The sequence below is a fragment of the Pyrus communis genome, chromosome 1 (genome assembly GCF_963583255.1).
Source record: "Pyrus communis chromosome 1, drPyrComm1.1, whole genome shotgun sequence".
In the NCBI taxonomy this organism is placed as follows: Eukaryota; Viridiplantae; Streptophyta; class Magnoliopsida; order Rosales; family Rosaceae; genus Pyrus; species Pyrus communis.
The window spans coordinates 12,044,478-12,066,977 of record NC_084803.1 but is presented as its reverse complement, the minus strand read 5'-3'; the positions used below and the strand labels follow the sequence as shown (position 1 = coordinate 12,066,977).

Genomic DNA, 22,500 nt, shown 5'->3' with positions numbered 1-22,500 from the left:
TATGTTAAATGAAGGAAGCGGGTACATTTAACAAACAAATGTAATCATATCATTCGAACAAGAAATGATCAACAAATATTTCAGGTTAGTGAGAAGTCGTATGAAATGATTGAATAAGAAAATGGAGATTTCGTAGATTTGAATTGGCACAATTTTGTTATAAACTAACCCAAACAAGTCACAACATAGATTCCCCGCAAGCGTAAATAGTTAACCTCACTAGTTATATATAATTGGTTGAGGTGAAACTGTGCATGAGAGCACGCAGAACTGATGATTGAACAAAGAATAAAATTTGAAGATTTCACTTGAGGTCATGCACTCCAAGTTCCAACCGCCAGTTGAGATTCATTCATCTATTTTGAATGTTGATATATTATGGATAAGTTTTCATGATACAAGTTCATGTTATCGCTGGAAAAAACTGTGCGGTATTGAATTACGAAATGAAAAATTTTTGGCTACTTAAAGATGAGTAGAACCTCTTACTTAAAATTCTACGTGTTCGAATTATATAGCTTGGTATTTATGATCACTATCATCACTATGCAAAAAATTAATTAAAACTAAGATCATTTAGTCAATTTATTGTAACAAATACATAAAAAAATTCGTTCATCTATTTTTATATAGTTTGATAAATAAACCATCCTAATTTTAATTGATTTTTTTAAAATCAACTTATATAGAGTAATTTATAATATAAATGATTCTAATTCTAAGCATGGATAATTATGAATCGGCAACGATTAGTCCATCGTTCAAGACTAACAATGGGCACCGATGTCCATCAATGACTGTCCCAGAAAAGGTTGGGACCATAAACGTTCCCCATCCATCTGCATTTGCAAACCCATTCGGGTAAACCCGAAACCTTTCGATCTTCTAAGCCACCAGCCAAATTAGGGTGTTTGTTTCAGCTCTCGGAGCTTATCCCCCTTCCCTCTGATCTCTCTCAATTGTAAATTCGAATTCATCGGAAACAAACAATCTAAAAAATTACATTACTTTTCAAATTTTCCCACACAAAAATCCTCAATTTTTTTGCGTCATTGGGTATTAGGGTTCGAGCTGCTGTGAAGCTACCGATTTTGTGCTCCAATGGACGACACAGTAGACGACCCTAGGTACCATCCGAAATCCTACTCTGCAAGCCACCATAACTCCTCTGGTCGCCGTAAAATCCACACCCGAAACACCCAATATGCTCGTCCGGTTCCTAATCGATACGCGGTGGAAGACGACTACGAATTGGACGAGTTGGACGAAGGAAATGGCCGGGAAGACCAATACAATGACGAAGAAGACAAGCACAGGCATGGGTTTAATCGGAATTTTGACGCGGAGGAAGATTTTGAGAGGTTTCCAAAGAAGAGGAAGGCGAAGAATTTGGAATCAAGGTACGAGTTTGCACCTCGGGTGAGGCCGAACTGGGAACCGGGTTTTCGGGCTGAAGAGGAGTGGACGGAGCACTCGGTGTTTATGCTGCTGGAGGTTTGGGGTGATAGGTTTCTTCAGCTGGGGAGGAAGAGTTTGAGGTCTGATGATTGGCATGAGGTAGCATACAAAGTCTCAGAAGCGTCGAAGATTGAGAGGACCGACGGGCAATGTAAGTCGATGTTGGATATGCTTAAGAGGAAGTATAAGAAAGAGAAGGAGAAAATGGAAGAAATGGGGTTGAACTCTAGCAAATGGGCTTACTTTAAGAAGATGGAGATGTTAATGGCATCGTCGTCGAGGCAGGAATTTGGGCTTGCTTGTGGGATTGATTCTGGGGAGTATGTGTTTATGAACACGAGGGTTTATTTGGAGCGGTCGAATGGGTTTGATGAGATGAGGGATAGTCCTGGTGAGTCAGAGACAGATGATGATGAGAATGGGAATGATGATTTCGATGTGTTTCCACCAAGAATGGCAGGGATGCATGGAGGGGACGGGGATGAAGGGTCTTCGTATAGAGTGTTGGCGGATTCAATTCACAAGTTTGGGGAGATTTATGAGAAGATTGAGAGTAGTAAGAGGCAGCAGATGAGGGAATTGGAGAAGATGAGGAAAAATTTCAACAAGGAGTTGGAGTTGCAGAAGAAGCAGATTCTAGAGAGGGCGCAGGTGGAAATTGCGAAAATTCAGGAGGCAGATGACGATGATGAGACAGATGTTTCTGTTGAGGATCTCAGTGAATGATGCAGGTGAGGGTGTGTGGTATCTGTCTTTTGCTTCAACTTAGTTGGCAACTGAATTGGTTGCTACAATTATTCTCTAGATATAATTTTTGTGAGATTATTGTTTCATGATATGCTAAGTTTGCTCTGATTGTATAATTTTGTGCCTCTAACATTGTGATGCTTGCTTCAAAGAATTAACGGATTGGTTTTATTCCTCTGTTAAGTTATGTGAGTATATGTTTCATGGCATTTTCTCCGTTCGTTGAGTAGCTCTGTTTTGGAAAGAATTTGATTTACTTTGGCCCCTTTTTTTTTAATTACTAATGTTAGTATCAAAAACATTAAAGACATGATTTAGTATCAAAAACATTAAAGACATGATCCTAATGTTCTGCCTTTGAAACCCAAAATCCCACAAACAATGGCTTTTGTGGTTATGCAGGGGCTCATGCATTGTGTTCTATGGTTTCAGTTATGTTTGAGATGCGTTATTTTTTTGTATTTAAAGAGAAAATTGTTGGTGACCGCCATTAGAATTGATTTAAGAAGAAAAGAAATATTGATTTGGTAAATACTAAATGAAGAACATACATGGATACAAGGGCAAGATACAACTTTGTTGTGTTCATGAGCCTTTAGACTGTCAAACATTAGAACTTGCTAGCCTCATGTTTTAGCGGATGATCCAAAATGCAGGCTCGTTTGAAAGTGCTTTTAAAATGACTGAAACCGCTTTTGGTGAAAGTGTTTTTGGGTTCCAAAAGCACTTGAAGTTCTTGCAGGAAGCACCTCAAGTGCCTTTTCAGGATTCACTTGCATTATTTTACTAGGATTGGTTTCAAAAGCACTTTCAATCATTTTGAAAACGCTTCCAAATGAGCCATACACTTGTATCAGTCCTATGTGTGCTTCAGAACAAGATGTTAACATACTCTTCAAGGTTGAATGTTATCTTGAGATTTAGGAAAGCATCTTCTTCTTGTTAATGAAATTTCTGAATTTGTCCTAATTTCTTGTCTCAGGACATAGTATGATCGAGAAGGACGGGGACATCTAATCGCTGTTCTCAACTGTTTTGGGGATTAACTTGCAAGACATTCATCTCTAATCTGTTGCTCTATCATCTCCTGTTATCCTTCAGTTTTATCAAATTATTTTTATTTTTGAACATGTCACAAAATCGATTAAAATTTTTATATCTAAAATTTTCTGTGAAGACTCATAAATATTTTCTATTGACTTTTTTAAGTGAAAAATAAGAAAAATCCATATTTATTACAAACTTTCTTCTGGAAACAGCTCGTCCTTGATTGAAGGAGCAATCCATTGTATCTGAATATGTGTTATCTCCCAAAGATCATCACCCTCCTTCTGCACTAATATCTCCTTCGCCTTCATCTCCGTAATCATCTTTCTCAACAACTCCGGCACAATTTCCGGCAGTTTTGATTCGCCATATGCTCCCAAATCCGCCTTCATACATGTGTCCATCCTTCTCAACAATCCCAACCAAAATGTCCAAAAGCTGCTGCATTGGGAAATCAGTATCAGAAACTGCAAGTACACGTCTGTTAGGAGCTCCAATGCAGTCTTCAAGGTCCCTTCCATGCCTCTCATCTCCGTCTGTGCGTTCTCTCTTTGCAAGTACTCCAGCATCTTTTCGTGCAGATCATCCACCATCGCAAAGATAACGAGGTTCAAACAGTTGGTACAGTTGGTTGGTGTGAATTCTAGTTCCTCAGCAAGTTTGAAACTTTTTTAAACTGACAAGACTGCATGGTTTCTTATTTCTTCTCGCCGAGCTAGGCTGATCTTTTGAAATGCCTCCCCTAGCTTGACAAACAAATTCACGGCAAAGTTGTTAGAGCCGAAACCTTTTGAGTCTTCTAAGGAGGAGTTACTCGTGTTGCTCGCGATGCTGTAATTGTTCCCAGGATCTGAGTACTGATTTCTGTACCATTGGATCAACAAGTTTACAGAATCTGCTAACAGGTCAAGTATCTTCAAGTTCTTCTCCGACGGGCTGTTTTTTAGAGCAATAAAACCAAGGGCACAGTCGATGCAGTAAGCGTAATTTGTCTGCAATACATGGGTTCCATCAGACATCATCATCATCAGAGTCTCAACTCCCTGCTAATAGGTGTCAGGGTGTCGCCTGGAGACTGATAATAAGTGGAGAACTGACTTCCATCCGAGTTGGGTTTACAAATTGGCAGGGTACTCAACGAGAATCTTGTTTACGGATTGTGTAATGGACTCACTGCAGTTGTCGAGAATTTCTTTTTCCAGCTTCCACATTAGATTTATCGACTTGAAAATGAGCTCCTCAGGGATTCTGTCAGGTCGGTACCAAGGAGCTTGAGACAGACCTTGAAGAGGCCTACAATGGCTTTTTGGGAAAATGGGATTGGGGAGAACATGGGAAACTGAGCAACCGCCAGCAGATAATCATGAAAACTCAACCAAAATGCTTGGAACCTATGGACGTTGGCCAAAGAGATGGCAACTATCAAATCCCAGCAGAACCCAACGGTCTCTTCTTCTTCAACGGGTGTGCTAAACTTCTGCCCTTTCCCTGCAGCTGCATATATTAGTGAACGCCCGAGGTTGAGCAAAGAGTCCTTGGGAAAGTTTGAACTAGTGCTGAAGATGTCCCCAATTCGGCATTGTTTGATAACCTTCAGGTTCTGTTCAAATTCACTCATGCCAAGAGATGCAGCATCTTCCGGACTCTAGTGATAGAAGATGTGAGAATTGACTAATCATGCCAGAAGCTTGTCATCCTCCAAATTTGGGATCGTGAGCAGGAAAGATTATACCCGATTCAGATGTTGGTTAAGCATCAGATGAGGTGGAAGCAGCATCAAACTCAAGGACATTTTGGGGAAGTAGGTTAACCCTCTTGCGTTTTAGCAAACAGTCCACAATGTTCCTCCAACCCCCTCTGATCGACTCTCCAAAGTTGTTTGCGATGGTGAAAATAGCTAGTGTAGCCATTCTTGGCATCAAATCTTTGTTAAAAACAAAGAGTGTTTCTTCCGCAGAGGCGTAAGGATTAAGCAGCGTGGTGAATCTCGAGAAGGTGGCAATGAGCTCATCGAGTGTGTCCTCCAGTCGGTACTGCGCTATCCTGGCTACCAAGAATAATCCTTCAATGCATTCATGGAGCAACTCCTCTTCTTCAGCTTGCTCGAAAAATGCAGAAATAGCTGTGACTGAAGGGCCAGCAATGCAAGCAAACATGTCTCTGCCTAGCCGACAATCAAAATCACATAGAATGAAAGGCTGCACAGTTTTGGAACGGTTCATCAACTCAATCCATCTGCTCGGGTTCATTAGTACTGTCATACCAGATTGACCAAAAAGTGTGATTGCATTGTTCGATATGGATTGGAAAAGCTCGCACAGATACTCTCTAGGAAGATCCTTCCCTCCATTGATTGCCCTATTATTCCTGATGAACTCTTCTTCCGTCATCTTCTTCTTCACTTGCGGATTGTGCTGATCAGTATTGAGCATAATGAGAGAGTAGCAAAGAATGAATACAGTGTCTTTGTTCACGAAAAGATCTGCAGACTGCTGCTCAAAAAAACTCTCTGAAAACGCTTCGAGAATCCTCTGAATCTTCTGGGACTCTCCTGGCAAACGGAAAGTCTCCAGATAAGTTCGGAGAGCACTGTCGAGATTCATGCCTGAAAATCCAAAGGCTCCGGTGAATTCTTTAAGTACTTTGATGTGAAACTCGTCGGGATCACCAAGATAATCGTCTATCATCATCTTGTCAAGCCCAGGGGTGTAACGAAAGAAATAAGCCGAAGTCTTTGGATCCGGAGGGTCAGAGACTAAGTTGGAAAGCTTCAAGTATTCCATTCCCTTCTCGCGATTAAAATGGTGTCCAGCAATCAATGCTTTTCTCTTCTGCGCTTTCTTCAGCCTTACAAATTGCACCCAAACTTCTGAATCATCTCTCTGTTTGTCTTCCCAAAACAGCGTATACTCTGTGATCTCAATCGGGTAGGTTCCGGAAGGGCTTGTATCATTTTCTCTATCAATACTATCTGCAATGTTGTGGATCATGATAACTAACCATTCAAAGGCTTGTATCTGTAAAGTTTTCAAAGGGCTTGCGACCAGAAAAGACTGCTTGCAAAGCAACATCCCAATCTCCTCAAACGCATTATGGCAAAGCGGATCACAGTCGTAGTTCACATAGACCTCTACGACGAACGTCAGTTGTCTGCAGAAATTTATAATCCCTTGCAACCTCTTGAAGTTGGATTGACACTCTGGGAGCTGAAACTCGAAACAGCACAAACGTGAAGAATGCTTCTAATTGAAGCCGAATGAATCTGCAAAAACAAAGCAAGGAATTCTCAAAATCGAAATGTGTTTAATTCGGACATCTCGAAATGAACCCGAAAACCTCACCTCTGAAGAAAGTGATACATGTTCAAAACCGTACTGCAAATCATGGAAAAAACAAGCGGGCTTGAACTCGTGCCGGAGTGAACCAAATGGTGAAAGAGATCATCTTTCATCATCCTCAACAACTTCGAATGAGACCCGATTTCATCCCCGCTCAACTCGATCGCGGAGTTGATCAGAACAAGAGCGAAAAGCTGCACATCCTCACCCCTGATCCGTCTCAACCACCTGAACCACGTTCAACAAAGAACACAAGAAGTGAAAAATATCAACCGCGCACCGGATCCCATACCCTGAATCCAAATTCCCATCGTCCGCATCGGCGTCTACGGTGTCAGTACTCGCCGAGCCGTCCTCATCTTGGAAATCGATTTCTGGCAACCGCGAAAATTTGATCTGGATCAGCTCGTGCATTGTGTACCTCGCACTTCGCATGAGCAAGTCTCCTCTGTTCGCCGATTGCTGAACACCCTGAAAACAGGTGTTCACGATTGTGCATGATCGGAGAGCAGAACCAAAGCACGGTGGTTCATGGTTCCGGTCAGGATTTGGAGGATGTTCATCATCACGGCGTCCTCGTTAACAGAGTCAGTTCTTTCAAGCCAGCACGTGGAGATGGAGGTGACCACGGTGTTAATAGCTTCTTTCGCCCCCGGAGTCTTCTCGTCGAAGACTCCGAGCTTGAGAATCTTCAGCGTGGCGGAGAGGGCGATGCGGGTGGCGGAGGCGTGGACGTGGTCGCTTTGGATGACATCTAGGAAGGGGGAGAGGTAGATGGAGGGCTCTATTGTGCGCCATTCCTGCTGGGGGTTGAGGATTAGGGCGCGGAAGGATTTTAGAGATTGGAGAAAGGAAGGGTCGATGATGTCCTCCGGGGGGGCGAAGCAGTGGGAGGTTGGGTCCAGGGGACGGCAGACGACGGCGAGGATGGCATCAACTTCGGTGTTTAGCATGCTCGACAATCCCAGCTCTTTCCTCTTGAGCTTTGTTTGCTTGTTCCGGCTCGATTTGCCTTTTTCATCACCGATCGGATCTTTCTCCATGCATGGCAGTCTCAGGGGAGGAAGGGAGAGAAGTTCGAACAAATTTCAAAAAACAGTTAAGTTAGTTGTGTGGTTCTAGTGCTGTGGAAGGACCATTTTGGGTTTTTCTGGTGTCAACTATCGACAGTGTTACTGAAAATGCAAGAGTGAGATAGGAGGGTGGTTTTGTCATTTGACAAAGTTATACAAAACCCGAATTACCCGGGAAACTTGATGTTTAGTTTTTAGTTAATTTGTATGGTTAAAGGAATTTTATAAGGGGTGTGCTATCCACATCCTATTTTACTTCTCACACATCCCTTGATAATTTATGTCTGTTGGTCTTTAATTCATCCAATCCGATGACCGAAAATTAAAAAGGTGTGTAAAAAGTAAAATAATATATGTGAATATCACACCCCTTTTGATAATTGATGATTTCCACCGCAATTATCTCCTCCTTTTCTTCCTTTCCGTTAAGGGGAAACATTTCCGGATGCAGTTTAGTAAAATACGAAGTTACAACAGTCAGAGAGGCATCAAAACTCAAAGTTTTCACGCTGCTATCTATAGAAATCTCGTGCCCTTTGTCAGTTGCCCGATCGATACGAGCTCTTAAGTTCGTGCTGCAAACAAAACAGCACATCAAAACAATCTTCGTCATTGTAATTACCGGTCAGCGTGGCAGCTAGCAGGGTCTTCAGCCAGCTCTCGTGGAGAGTAGAAAACTCTGATCTCTGTTCGCTGGTCTTGAAACTTTGTCCAATGGATTTCTTCATTACTTGGCCGGCCCTTGAAGCAGCTTCGACCACCTGCTCTGGGATCCCAGCCATCATTGCTACTTGCAGTCCGTAACTCTCTGGGCATGCCCCATTGGTAAGGCGATAGAGAAATACCAGCTCTTGGTCACTTTTCGAAGGGCATGCAGATTTTGACTTGAAAGAACATGCCATGTGTTGTAATGTAACGTGTGGATGAGAAGCGAATTCCTTGGTTAGCGGGTGATAGTGAGTCGCAAACAATAATCTGCAGTTAATCTTCTCGACAAGATGACGAAAGACCTGACCAACAACAAAAAACATAGTAATGAATCTAGTGATACATAGCTATGGCATAATTATCAATAATATGATGGCCTTGTAGTAAAGAGCAAAGTAATCTTACAGCATATGCAATTGCGTATCCATCAAAAGTGCTCGTTCCACGACCCAATTCATCAAGAATAACCAAAGAATCTTGAGTGGCATGTTGAAGAACTGATGCTGTTTCTGTGCATTCCACAAAGAACGTACCTACAAAAGAAATTGAGAACACTTCCATGGTCAGATTTTGCAATTTAAGATCATCACAAAATTGTCTTTTTCGGAGGTGATTCAGAATACGAAGAATAAAAGTAAAGGAAACGAGACTGTTGGTCTGCTAAAAAAGGCTTACTCTCGCCAGTCATGATACGATCAGTGGCACCAAGCCGTGTGAAGATGACATCTACAAGTGAGAGAACACATGTCTCACAAGGCACGTAACAACCCAGCTGCAAGACATCAGTGAATCAAATGACTAAACATCAAAACATCTAATGGTCTTCACTGACCAACTTCTGGGTTTAAATTACAGAAGAAATCACTCAAGGCAAAAAGAAGAACCTGGGCTAGTATAACAGCAAGACATGTGGCGCGAAGAATAGTTGATTTTCCACCCATATTTGGCCCAGTCAGTAGTAAAGTGCGTGGATGATGGCCATCTGTACCCTCGCCTAGGACCATGTCATTTGGGACAGGCAGTCCTCCATTTTCCCCAAGAGCAAATGGATGCCATAGTCCTTTAGTAGCAAGTGTAGGACTTTGGTTCTCTCCATTCAAAGTCATATCTTCTGATTGAGGCAAAATAACAGGTCTGGACATGGTCCCAGATGGGAAACTTGCAGTAACTGCAAAAGATCTTAGTATATCAATACAGTTGATTGCATGTATGGCATCAGACCATTCTTTTACTTTCTCGATAAATAGCTCAATCAGGATGGAGAGTGTTTCGGCATGTGAATCAGTTGCCTCGTGATTCTGGCACCAAATTCAATGTCAGTATACTTCACAGAGGTTTAACTCTTGAAACTAAAATCAGAATCTTAGTCATGCAAAAAAAATTCATACAATATGCAGTACTAGTTTAATGATTATCCTGATATAGAGCAGTCCAAGAAAAGTCAAAAAGATAATACTGAAAGAAACTGAAGATTTATTGCACTTTTTAAACCATAAAAAAGGGACAACCAGAGAGAGAGAAAGAGAATTATTTAACAAAAGTTGTCACCACAAATAATCAATTAGCAAGGCTCCTGCTTGCACACTAACGGAAGAACTTCATTTGTCGTTGCTAGGACTAAAAACAAGAAGTCTCTAGTTGTATGCTTCTCGGAAATCCAATAATAGAACACAATCGAGGAAATGAGATCTATGAAAGAGCAGAGTATTGACTATCCACGGAAATATATTACACTCGCTCACAGGAGTGTTCTACATAAACTAATTAACACCAAAGAAGAGAAATGGACACTTCTAATAGAGCAAGGTATGAGAATTGAAAAACGTATACCTGGTAATTTGGGAATTCACTATCTACAGCAGCTTCAAATTGGGTAAGATGTTGGTCAAGCCCATCACTGCCACTCAGACTTGGAACTTTAAATACTTTTGATAATCGTTCAATGATATGCCCTTCATTCTGTAATAGCTTTAACAAATCCAATCCAGATCTCAGGCCCTTAACAAGAGTCCCAAACACTTTCACCTGTACAACATTAAAAGTTCGTGTTCCGTGTTATCTTTTCTTACCATACATTCATGGTTAAGGAGAATGGGTTGATAAAATCAATGGAATCTATTCTCTGAACACTCAAATTTGAACAGCAAAACATTTGCCATATTTTAAAAAGTTTCAATATAACTTCCATATTAAAGTAGAAAATGCTTACTCTCTGTTTCAATACTTTTTTGCCAAACAACGGGAGTAGGAGAGAAGCTGAGGACTGAACACTTGCCCTAATCCGTCCGAGTAACCTTTCTAGGTCTGGAATCTTGCGAAGATATTGAGCAATAAGTGGTATCATTTCTGGATGTACCAGTAGATCTTCAACTACATCAAGCCTATTATTAATGGCTTCAACAGATTTCAGAGGATGGCAGAGCCACTTCCTCAAAAGCCGCTTACCGGATGATGTTACACAGTTATCAAGATATGCGTACAGTGTACCTGGTAAAAGATACCAAAAAGCACAATAAAAAAATGGACTCACTCAGTATTCTGGTTGAATTCAAGGAAAGGAGAACACTTGCCTGATGGACCACCATCAGCATTATTACTGAAAATTTCCAGATTTACCAGTGTCTGTCCATCCATTTTGAGGCAACCCCTATAAACTTGGTAAGGTAATATATCTCCATTTCGTAAAGCATCATCTAACTGCATAAGAAATGGAACGCATCAGTTACTTTATGGCAGACATATATTCACTGCATAATTATTTTTCGTTTTTGAAAGACATTTAAGTGAGCTTACCATCAACCTGGATAGATGGCCAATAAGAACGCCAAGTGCAGATAAAGTGATTTCATGGTGTATCTCACTGTCAAGTCCATGATTCCATGAATTAGAAGACCCTTTGAAGTACCCTTTCAACTGAATTACATTTCTAACTTCAGAAGCATCCAAAAAATCAGTGAGTGACTGCACTGGAGTCAGTTGCAGTGCAGCAGAACCTGCATGATAAACAGAAACGCAGTCAGAATCACCTACACCACTCACACACACACATGCTCTCTCTATCTCGATCACTTAGATTTGTTTTCAATTGGGAAAAAGAAAAGGATATCTCGAACCTGTTGAGTACTTTTTTAAGGCTTTTTGAGCTTCTCTTGACAGCCCTGCGTAGATTTGAGGTTGTATGTTTCAAGTGATGAAATGATTTTCATGCATTAATATTGAAATCTGCCAAATATGTAGGCAGAAAGGGCAGAGCAAGAATATTTACCTCTACTTTCATATATAACTTCTTTAGGTGACACCTAAATCAAACACCATCAACAAAATTAGAATATCAGTTTTCAAGCCTTTGAAACTACTTCACTAAAGATACTACACAATGAAAAGAATACAAGAACATACTTGCATCAATAAAGCCCCCAAAGCAGCACAGGAGGCATCGTCACTTATGGCACCAATCCAGAACTTTAAAGCAGCACAATCAACAAAAGCAAATCCATATACAACTGAACCATTATGCACCTCAGAGCTCACCTGAACACACCAAACCAGGGAAGTGCATTTTAAATTCTATAATGCATAAAACACTTCTCTAGTAGCAAAAATATAGGAACTTGTAGAAAAAATGAAAATACTTCAAGCACATATACAAGGAAAAACATCGGAAGATGCTATGTGGCCAACTACTACATATGATATAAAGAAACTGCGAAAAATATGTCAGCTTTAAAATGGCCAGAATGATCTTAACAAAATAAGAATCTGTTTTGGTGCTTCCTTCTAACAACTCTGAGTTCACCTAAAAAAACAACTCCGAGTTGAATAACCATTGTGTTCATGGGTCTCTCAATTGGACCATATAACAAGGAAATTTCTGTGATCCGTAATGCTAGTAACATCACTTAGGACAAGGATTGTGAGGTATCAAACAGATTGCAAAAAACTTATGTAGCATGCACATTCAAAAATTTGAGATCAGGACGCTACAAACCTCTTTTAATGCAAGAAGATGAACAGCATCAGGCCCAATATTTCCGTCAGTTGTGGTTGATGGTGTGACTACCTGAACCAGCTTTCTCGGAATGACCTGTAAGACAGGGATTAAAAGTCAGACTGTGCAAGTACAAGGTCACCTAAACAATCACAAAGTGTAGAACTAACAATAATCTTTAAATCTTAGATTAACACGGCCAACTTACAGCTTTGGCACCTCTGGCTTTTGCTTGATCAGAAGTCTCCAGCTGCTCTATCCTTCCAACTTTATAGCTTCACAGAAGATGTAACAGATAACAAGTCAACTATGCTGTAGCAATGTAGGAAATGGGACAATTGCATATGACCACCTAGGATGATGTGATCAAAGGCATCGTCCAACAAATAAATGCAGATGATAATCAAATCATTGTAAGACTAGTCAATCACATACCCACGCACAACCAGCTTTTCGATAGCATCATCAATCCCACTTTCAGAGATACCAACCTACATCATATGGGTGGAAATACTTGGGTCAACATATAGACATATAGTTCTAAAAGGATGATCAGAATAAGTAATGTGAATCAAACGATTTAGTGCATCAAGTCACCTGACGACATTTCCCTACACCACTTAAGGTCATTTTCCAATCAAGCTCCTTATGGCCAATTTCAGCATCTAGTTCATAAAGCTCATAAAATTTTCCCTGAGGTTGATCACAAGCCATGAGATTAGGTAATGCAGTTCGAAAAACAAGGATTTAAACTTCGAAATCTGAATTGGATGAATAGAAATCACCCCAAAAGTCCTAGTACAACAAACTACACTTTCACAAACAATTACAAATTATATTAACTATTAGCAAATAAGCAGTTGTAACTAACCACTTTGAAGAAAAGAACAACATCCATATATTGACACTTGACATCCCAATATTGTCTTTGCGATGCTGACATCTTCTTCAAAGCATCAGGTGGTATATACAGTGTTGTTTTGTCATAGAGAGGATCATCAGGCCGCCTTCTATTTCCATCTCTGATTCGGGATGGGTCAAGCCACTCAAACTTGCTAGCCATGTCAGATGCTTCTCCATTACTCTTGTCCAAGGCTACTGCTGGCTCCTGAAGAAGTTTCACTCTTTTGCTAGAATTTTGCAACGGACCATTTAACTTATCCCCAAACTTCGGAATATCATCTTGAATCCGTTTCATTCGGGGAACCAGACGCTGTGCCCCAGGCGTTTCTGGCCCAACAATGTCACTATCAATATGCACAACAGAAGCTTCACCAGTTCTCATTGGAATTGGTAACATTTTTGTTAAATAGAAAATGTTGAGATGCCACTGCTTGTTCACACAATCCTTGAGGCTCGGTAAACTTACCAGACTCTGTACAACCGTTAGAGGAACCAGCATTTGATTGCTTCCTACAAAAAATCAAATTAAATTTATAAATTGATTGCAGAACTTGAACAGAAATTCAAACCCTAAACCCTAAGTTTATCCATAAATATATGTTAAAATTTTATAAAAATAATTAATATTATTGCGTATCATCGACCTTCATTAACCAAAATAATAATTAATAAATAATACCTCTGGCTCTGAGGAGCTTTTTGCGTATCATCGACCTTCATAAATTTAAGCATGATACGGCCAAATGGAGACGACTCTTTCAGGCTCTCCACATTCACAGGCAAAATCTGACGTGGAGCCTTCTCCGGCGGAGTGTCAGTTCCGGTAACTTCAAGAGCCACCGTAGTATGCTTAGAAACGGAGGTCTTTTGTTCCTGCTGCGTCACCGGAAGCTGAGAAGCTCGGCGGCCGTTTGGTGCAGTTGCGGCGTCGGAGCTCTGCTTTTCGGGCGAGGGTTTCTTGAAGAAGGAGAGGATCGACTGCTGGCGTTGCATTTTTCCGATTCGCAGAGAGAGAATGCTGATTGCTGAGCGCGAATGTGGAACTGGAATTTATACCGAAATGTAGAATTGGCGCCACATATTGGGAGTGAAGTTAAATTGCGCGGGTGATTTTTGACCTAGGTGACACTTTACCTTCTGGCAAATATGCCCTCATCTGCAAAAACAACCAATTCGCAGCTCGCCACTTTCAAGACAACGGACATGGGGGCCAATTCATGAATAAAACTAGGGTAAAGAACAAAACATTATCTCACTACTGGTGTCACTACACTTTCATAATTCATCTTTTAAAATTGACAATGTCATATCTCATCTTACGAATTTGTGTCAATGTTATACTTTCCGTTAGCCTGCTGTTAATTTGTCAATTAAATCCTGACATGGCTTAATCTAGACCTCACTTTCTATTAAAAAATAAAAAAAAATATTAAAAAAAAACTATAAAAAATCATTTAATATTTTTAAATATTAAAATAATAAAGAAAAGTTAAAAAATAAAAAATAAAAAATAAACAAAAATCAAAACCTTTCGTCCCTTCCATCCCCTCCCCCATTCTCTCTTTCCCCATCTTCATCTTCTTCCCTTTTTTTTTTTAGAGAACAATTGTGGCATTATTAATATAATGGTAATGTAAGTTCAACCCGGACCCTACAAACTCACCAGAAACGTACATATGAATTCATCCTGCATTCAGACGTTAGTGAGTCTAATGGTACATTCATAATCCTTTGCACACGATTTTAGAATGCAAATTTGCCGCATAAATCCGAATTCAATTGCGTATATACACCAAAACCTCTCACTCTCAAAATGGACTCGACAAGTGTGACAGCAGTGATTAGAGCATACACAGATTCTATCAGGTTGCCAACGTCCTTCCTTCTGAATAGAAAGCCGATGCCGAAATGATACAAAGGAACCTTTGCTTACTGAGAAAAAGGATATATAGAAGTTGTTTTTATGCTCCAATCAATTCGGCTACCTCAATGCATCAACCATTATGCAATCGTGTTTCTTACGCCGACATTTGTGATGGGACTTTTGATCCACGAATGTATTATCCCCTACTGTCTCCATCATAGAATCAGCATCTCCAAATTGATCGCCCCAAAACAATACATGAGTATCCTCCTCCTCTTCATCAAACTCATTGCCATAGCCGAACTCCGCGTCCCCGCAATAACCCGATTCACTGCTGTACCCGGACTCATTCCCCTGAGCATCAAAACCCCTAGTGTGACCAAACTCAACACCCACATTCTCTTTCTTTCCACTACCCCCACCTCCATCTCTTTCCTTCCTCGATTTCCTCGCCTCACTCACATCTTACGCCCAATTCGCATCCCCATTCCCAAACAGCTCCCCACTCGAGTATGTCCCCAGCACTACCCGAAAATCTGAACATGTCCCATACGCCGCCGAAGCCCCAACCGAGCAGTACTTATGGGTCCCACTTTGCTCACTACTCATCCCGAAAACTGACATCGACCCACAACGCCGTCGCTTCTTCGCGATGAATTGGAAGCTCCCGTTCCTAGTACGGTGTCCGTCGGAGATCGTCCTGTCGTCGTCGACCAAGGTAAGCCGGGACATGTTGATGGCATCGATAGAAAAAAAAAGTCGTCCTGTTGGAGAGGCAAAGGTGTTTGGTGTGGACGAGGAGGCCATTGGATTTGCGATCGGCAAAGTCTAGGGTTTTGAAGGTGGGCGTGGAAGTCTGCTGCTGCTGCTGCAGATGGAAAGGTCTCCAGCCATGGAGCTGGAACACGCAGGAATCGACGGAGTGCCATGAATCCAGGGATTTGTGTGAGTTGTGCATAATCTTCAACCAACAAAAAAAATTTGAAAACCCATCAACCCCCAAACCCCCTGAAGAAAAAGAAGAAGAAGAAGAAAAAACAAAACCCCAACCCAATTCCCCCCCCCCCCAAAAACAAATACAACCCCTTGCGACCCAGAAAGAAAAAAAAAGGAGGAGGAAGAAGAAGGAAAAAAAAAAAAAAACCCAGATCCTATTCGCCAGGGCGATTCCGCGAGGGATGGGTGCGAGGTTGGGTAGGTGCGGAGAGTGGATGTGAAGGGAAGACGAACTGGGATTTTGTTTTATTTTTTATTTTTTTTTGGGTTGCAGGTAGGGGCTCGGGTGGGGGAGAACGGGGGTTAGGGGGGATGGGGGAGAATAAAGAAGGACGCGCGGGGGGGGGGGGGGGGGGAGAGAGAGGGATGAAGTTTTGTTTTTTTTTTTCCTTCTTCTTTTGTTTTCTGGGTTGCAATAGGTAGATGGGGGAGGGAAAGGGACGAAAGGTTTTGTTTTGTTTTGTTTTTTTTACTTTTCTTTATTATTTTAATATTTAAAAATATTAAATGATTTTTTTTTAGTTTTTAATAATATTTTATTAAAATTTTTAATAGAAAGTGGGCTCTGAATCAAGTCACGTCAACATTTAACTGAGAAATTCATGCCAAGCTAATGGAATGTATAACATTGACACAAATTCGTAAGATGAGGACATTGTCAATTTTAAAAAATGAGGTATGAAAGTGTCGTGACACTAATAGTTGAGGTGTTTTTTGTACTTTACCCATAAAACTAATATATAAAGTTGGTTTTACCCCTATATATTACAAACATGCAAGGGCATTATAGGAGTTTTGGCGTTTTTTATTGTGCTATATTTTGAACCGTTGAGGTTTACCATCCATTTTGAATTAGGGCTGGGCAAACGGGGCCTGGACCCGCGGGTAGGGGCGGGTCCGAGCGATTCGGGGCGGGTACGGGGCGGGTCCTGTTTTTAAAATCCTGAAACGGGGCGGGGCGGGGCGGGTCCATGTCATTTGCGGGGCGAGACGGGTCTTAATTGCTGAGGAAACGGGTCCCCGACCCGAACCGTTTCCACCTTCCAAAAATTTGAGATTTAATCTGATCCGTTGGTTTAATCCGATCGCACTCAAGTAAGAGTCTCAGACTCTGTCTGCCAGACTCCCACAGTCGACACCCCACTCCCCAAATCTCCTCTCCTCTCTCGTCTCAGACCTCGCTCGAGCTCCCCATCTTCCCCCTCCCCCTCGTCCTCTTCCCCGGCGCCATCCTCCCCCTCCAGATCTTCGAGTTCCGCTACCGTATCATGATGCACTCCCTCCTCCAGACCGATCTCCGATTCGGGGTTATCTACAATGATGCCGTCTCCGGCACCGCCGACGTTGGCTGCGTCGGCGAGGTCGTCAAGCACGAGCGCCTCGTCGATGACCGGTTCTTCCTCATCTGCAAAGGCCAGGAGCAGTTCCGGGTCACTGACCTCGTCCGTACCAAACCTTACCTGGTGGCGGAAGTCCAATGGCTCGAAGACCGGCCGTCGAACGACGGCGATGAGGACCTGGAGGCGTTGGCCAGCGAGGTCGAGTCGTATATGAAGGATGTGATTCGGTTGTCAAATCGTTTGGGCGGGAAGCCGGAGAAGGATGTGCAGGACCTGCGACAGAACCTGTTTCCGACGCCGTTTTCGTTTTTCGTTGGGAGCACTTTCGAAGGGCACCGAGAGAGCAGCAGGCGCTGCTGGAACTGGAGGACACGGCGGCGCGGTTGAACTGGAGGTAAACCTCTTTGTATCCCTTTCCCCTGCCTCTAATTCCTGGAGGACTCTAAATGTTGATTTTTCCAATACTGTTTATTGGTTTTGAATTTTATGGATCTGCTTATAGATTGTAGATTTTAAGTTGTTTGGTATTTAAATTTGCAGAAATTTAAGAGTATTTGATTACCATAGTTTATTGGTTTCGAGTATTTGAAGAGAGGCAATCTGTGCAGTTTTTGTGCAGATTGCAATCTGCAATCCGTACAAATTTTTTTTTTTTTCAAACAACCAAAAAAAAAAAAATAAAGGACCCGTGGACCCAGCTCGAACCGGCCCGTTTCAACCGGGCCGGGTAATGTCCGGTTCTTATATTAGAAAATGTAATCCCCGGCCCGCCCCGCCCCGTTCTCTTTGAACCTAGGTCCGGTCCGGTCCCTTCAAAATTGGGCCCGGCCCGGCCCTATTTTGAATGAGTAATTAGCTTCCAATTTTCTCAAATACTGTAATTATTATTTGACGGTAATTTATGAGAACATATGTATTTAATATAATCATTATTTGTATTAAATACATGCAAATATTATAATCAAATCTTAAATTGCAAACGGCTGTTTTGAGTTTTTGACATTGTGTGAATTTGCGACTTTATTAGGTTGATAGTAGTCAACTGTGAAAGACGTACTCCTTAAACCGTTAACCTTCCTTCATAGAACACACATTAAGGCCATGACGTGTAGTGATTTTCAAGACTCATTTTCTTCTTTTTGCATTTTTTTATGTTTTTATTTTTCTTTAGTTTATTAAATTCTATGACTAAAAATAACATAAGAGTGCAAAGGAAGAAAAGGAGAATGAAAATTATTTAGATTCGAGAAAAGTTGTAAATCAATTGAATGTCAAAACAACGGCTACCATTTAAAAAATTAAAACCTCGTAATTTTGGCAAACTCCAAATGTTGCTCATCCCACTTTCCATCACTATAAGTACTCGTTTAATTACAAAATCAGTTTTTTTTTGGCTAAAAAATAGAAATTAATTTATAAAAGTTACTTTTGTGAGCTTTCAAATTTTGGTCGGTATTGAAATAAATTTTTATCTTTATAAAAATTAAAATTGGTTTCCAAAGAAAATTTTAAAAGTTTTAAACAATAAAAACTACAAATAAAACGATTATCAAACGGTCATCTTCTTCAGTTTATTGTATCTTAATCCAAAACCTTCTTTTTCTCCGTAGTATTGAAAAACTCAATGCAAATTATCCTATTATTTGTAAATTAATTTTAAAAAGGAGCCATAAGTTTTACAACATTTTTTTTGCCAATAATTAGATGAGTTTTGTAAATTTTTTTAGGGAAGAACGGAGAAAGGTGTTGGGAACCCTCGCGCTACAAGAGTTCTTAGATTTTCACTATCACATTAGCCTGCCTTAAATTTTCAAATTTTTATTTTTTAAATTTTCAGCACATATTGAGCATTGAACTCCTCTCTCACACGACAAGCCGTTGAGACCTCAAACTCTTAAGGGTTGTGATTTTCACACACATTTAACTATTTTTTCCACACCCTTTCTTATTTTTTAATACTTAATTGGCATCCTACTATTTAATCCTCCATATATACCCTTCGTAATTTTTTATGGTAATTAATAAAAGATTAAATAGGGAGGGGTATTTATGAAAGATTAAATAGCAGAATACTAATTAAGTATTAAAAAATATAGAGGGGTGTGGGAAAAGTAGTTAAGGGTGTGTGAAAATTACAACCCAACTCTTAAATATAAGAATCTTCCAGCCAAGCACCAATGGTAGACAGCCACGTTTTCAAGCAAACCAGCATTACGCGGCGAAGGACAACCGGATAAGAAAATCCGGTTCCACATTAACCGCCCACGAATTTTCATTTTCCATGATAAAATATCTAAACAGAACCTTTGAGAACGTTCCAGAGTTTTACCCCGCTATAACTTGCGCACCAATCTTCACCGTCCTCATCATCTTTTCCACCAAAATCCATAACCTTTCTCTCTCTCTAGATATCCGACAAATCTCCGACGATGCCGAGCCGAAACCCAGGAGTTATAGTCCAGGACTGGGAGCCGGTGGTCCTCCAGAAGAAGCCAAAGTCCAGTGCCCTCCGCGACCCGAAGGCGGTGAACCAGGCGATCCGGTCGGGTGCGCCGGTCCAGACCATCAAGAAGTTCGACGCGGGATCAAACAAGAAGACGACACCGGTTGTCAGCGTGAAGAAGCTCGAGGAGGCGGCCGAGCCCGCGGCGCTGGACCGCGTCTCGACGGAGGTGCGACTGGCGATACAGAAGGCGCGGCTGGAGAAGAAGATGAGCCAGGCGGAACTTGCGAAGCGGATCAACGAGCGGCCTCAGGTGGTGCAGGAGTACGAGAACGGGAAGGCGGTTCCGAACCAGGCGGTGCTGGCGAAGATGGAGAGGGTTCTGGAAAAGAAGCTGAGGGGCAAAGTTGGGAAATAGAAAGTGTCCTGTGTTGAAGGTTAAAACGACGGCGTATTAGGGTTGTTCTGTGTCATGAACGTAGTGGTGGTGTTGTCAGTTGTGTCGGTGCGTGTGTGGGTCTGTTTTTGTTGTGTGATCAAAACTGTAAGGATGTACAAAGAGGCAAAGATATGTAGTAGGCTAAACTCGCCAATGGACTTCATGAAATTAATGGAATCTGATGTTTTCGTTGCGTTTTTTCTGAATACATCAATATTTTCATACTAAGGAGAATAAGGGGTTGGCTAAATCACATAATAAGCAGCTTAATTTGATATCGAATTCGTTATTCACGATATTTAAACTTAAGATTCTTTTACTTTCAAGCGATGATGAATACTTTTAATTTAGTATCGAATTTGTCATTTACGATATTCGAACTTAAAATTTTTTTACTTTCAAGCGAAGATGAATATTAGTAAATCGTAGTACTAGCATGTTTTCGTTGGCTTAAGATTACAGTTTTTGTTGTTACTATTTGATATGATCAACAATTTTGATTGGTTTGGTATTGCTGTGCTGTGAAAAAAAAAATTGTTTCTGTTGTGCTGTGAGAATAAGCTCATTTTTGCTGCTTCACGTTTTCAGTTTTTTTCATCCAAAATTGTGAAAATAAGCTTTTTTTTTTTTTTTTTTTTTGGAGTTTTAACAAAAAGCCTACGATACTGTTCATTTTAATGAAAAACCACATTTTTACCCTAAAAAGTCAATCCTGGTACTATTCACTTTACCCTTTATTTTGTCCTTATTGTTAAAAATCAAAGTTTTTTTTTTTTTAAGTGTTTACCAAATTTTTTTTTAAACTTAGCTTTTTTTTATACCCATTTTTTATAAAAGCACATCAGTACCAAACCAATACTAAATTTCCTTAATTTTACAGAAGTGTTCTCATGGAATCATGAATTTGTGTTACCAATTGGCAATTTGACGTGAATTATTTGGGTTGTGTGGGCTGTTGTGTGTACTTATGGCGGGGACGCCAGGATTTTACCATTGTTTGGGTATGCGTGTGAATTGTGATGGGGCTAAGCCTTGGTTAGTAAGAGTCATTTTATCCTAATCGACAATCACAAATTTTGAAATTTCGAACTTGATTTCAGATCAAAATTGGTTATTGACCTATTTATTCTTTTGATGATTGATTTAATATATATATATATATATATAAAGATATATCTTTGTTATATTTCATCTGTTCAACAAAAGTTTTAGATGAAATCAAAATTTCCGTTGCAACTTTGTACTTTTTAACTAACGATCAACCTAGTAAAGAGTCATTCTTTCTTAATCGATAATCTCATAAACTGGCAGAATTTTATTTGGGTGTGCCAAGATAAAAAACTTTCGGATCAAAATCAGATGCAACCGGAATATATCCAATTTGTACCTCTTGGCAAATAAGCAACCTATTATCCATCGAGTAGGGCGGTGATACTACCCATATGAAATTCATAATTTGTAGCCTCTGCTACTATATTTCAAACTCAAACTTCGGTATTTTCCATCAGTAAATAAAATATAAAACCTCCCACAACAAAAGGAAACAGATATACTGTTGAGAATCAATGTCAATTGTAGGTGAAGTAGGTGGATGTTGTAGGTGAAGTAAGTGTGTGGTGTAGCTTTCATTTGGTTTTCTATAAATACCCAAGTCCTCAAGCATTGTATATCATCCAAGGAGAAACAAAGCCTAGAGCTAAATAAGAAAAGCTTTGCTAATTAGTTTGTTTTGTGAGCTTTCTTTAAGAGTGTGCTCTATTTTCTTCTTCTTGGGATCATTAGAGTTATCTTGGATACTCTTCTTATTCAACAATTGGTATCAGAGCTAAGTCGGTCAGGGATCGTTCTTGGTAGAGCATTGGTTGTAAAGTCTCTTGAAATTCCGAGTATGCTCTGTGGTTGCAGTTTTGACTGATCTTCCACATCAGAAAAAAATTTCTTGAGATTATTGCTGGGATTATCACAAACCTTGAGAGGGAGCTTCTTTGTGTCGAGAGTAGTGTATTACTCTGCACGGTAGTCACTCAAGCTTGTTCGGTGTAGTCAAAGTCTTGCCGATACGATGGGTGATCTTCAAGTTGTTGGAGGCATCAAGAAGCTCAACAACCAAAACTATAACACGTGGGCAACGTGTATAGAGTCTTACCTTCAAGGTC

The 22,500-nt window shown here is 40.6% G+C and overlaps 3 protein-coding genes and 3 pseudogenes across 3 annotated transcripts; 3 read left to right on the top strand and 3 right to left on the bottom strand.

Moving 5' to 3' along the window:
• Window positions 1-749: 749 nt before the first annotated feature.
• Window positions 750-3,365, top strand: LOC137734762 (trihelix transcription factor ENAP1-like). The gene is made up of 2 exons (XM_068474048.1): window positions 750-2,189; window positions 3,188-3,365. Exon 1 carries the CDS (start codon window positions 1,102-1,104, stop codon window positions 2,182-2,184), a length of 1,083 nt encoding a protein of 360 aa, XP_068330149.1. The 5' UTR covers window positions 750-1,101; the 3' UTR covers window positions 2,185-2,189; window positions 3,188-3,365.
• A 75-nt stretch (window positions 3,366-3,440) lies between these two features.
• Window positions 3,441-7,902, bottom strand: LOC137734771 (ARF guanine-nucleotide exchange factor GNL2-like; annotated as a pseudogene).
• Window positions 7,903-8,005: 103 nt separating this feature from the next.
• Window positions 8,006-14,449, bottom strand: LOC137734754 (DNA mismatch repair protein MSH7). The gene is given in 18 exon segments (XM_068474036.1): window positions 8,006-8,673; window positions 8,777-8,904; window positions 9,047-9,143; window positions 9,256-9,669; window positions 10,202-10,396; window positions 10,581-10,858; window positions 10,942-11,068; window positions 11,165-11,364; window positions 11,485-11,529; window positions 11,637-11,670; window positions 11,771-11,902; window positions 12,360-12,455; window positions 12,568-12,634; window positions 12,795-12,850; window positions 12,957-13,052; window positions 13,231-13,642; window positions 13,644-13,772; window positions 13,942-14,449. Coding segments are annotated over 18 exon segments (3,291 nt in total). The 5' UTR covers window positions 14,256-14,449; the 3' UTR covers window positions 8,006-8,202.
• A 794-nt stretch (window positions 14,450-15,243) lies between these two features.
• On the bottom strand, window positions 15,244-16,084 carry LOC137745935 (uncharacterized; annotated as a pseudogene).
• Window positions 16,085-16,793: 709 nt separating this feature from the next.
• On the top strand, window positions 16,794-17,860 carry LOC137745840 (uncharacterized; annotated as a pseudogene).
• Window positions 17,861-19,731: 1,871 nt separating this feature from the next.
• LOC137719935 (multiprotein-bridging factor 1c-like) lies at window positions 19,732-20,535 on the top strand. The gene has a single exon (XM_068458917.1). It carries the CDS (start codon window positions 19,892-19,894, stop codon window positions 20,321-20,323), a length of 432 nt encoding a protein of 143 aa, XP_068315018.1. The 5' UTR covers window positions 19,732-19,891; the 3' UTR covers window positions 20,324-20,535.
• The last annotated feature ends 1,965 nt before the right edge of the window (window positions 20,536-22,500 follow it).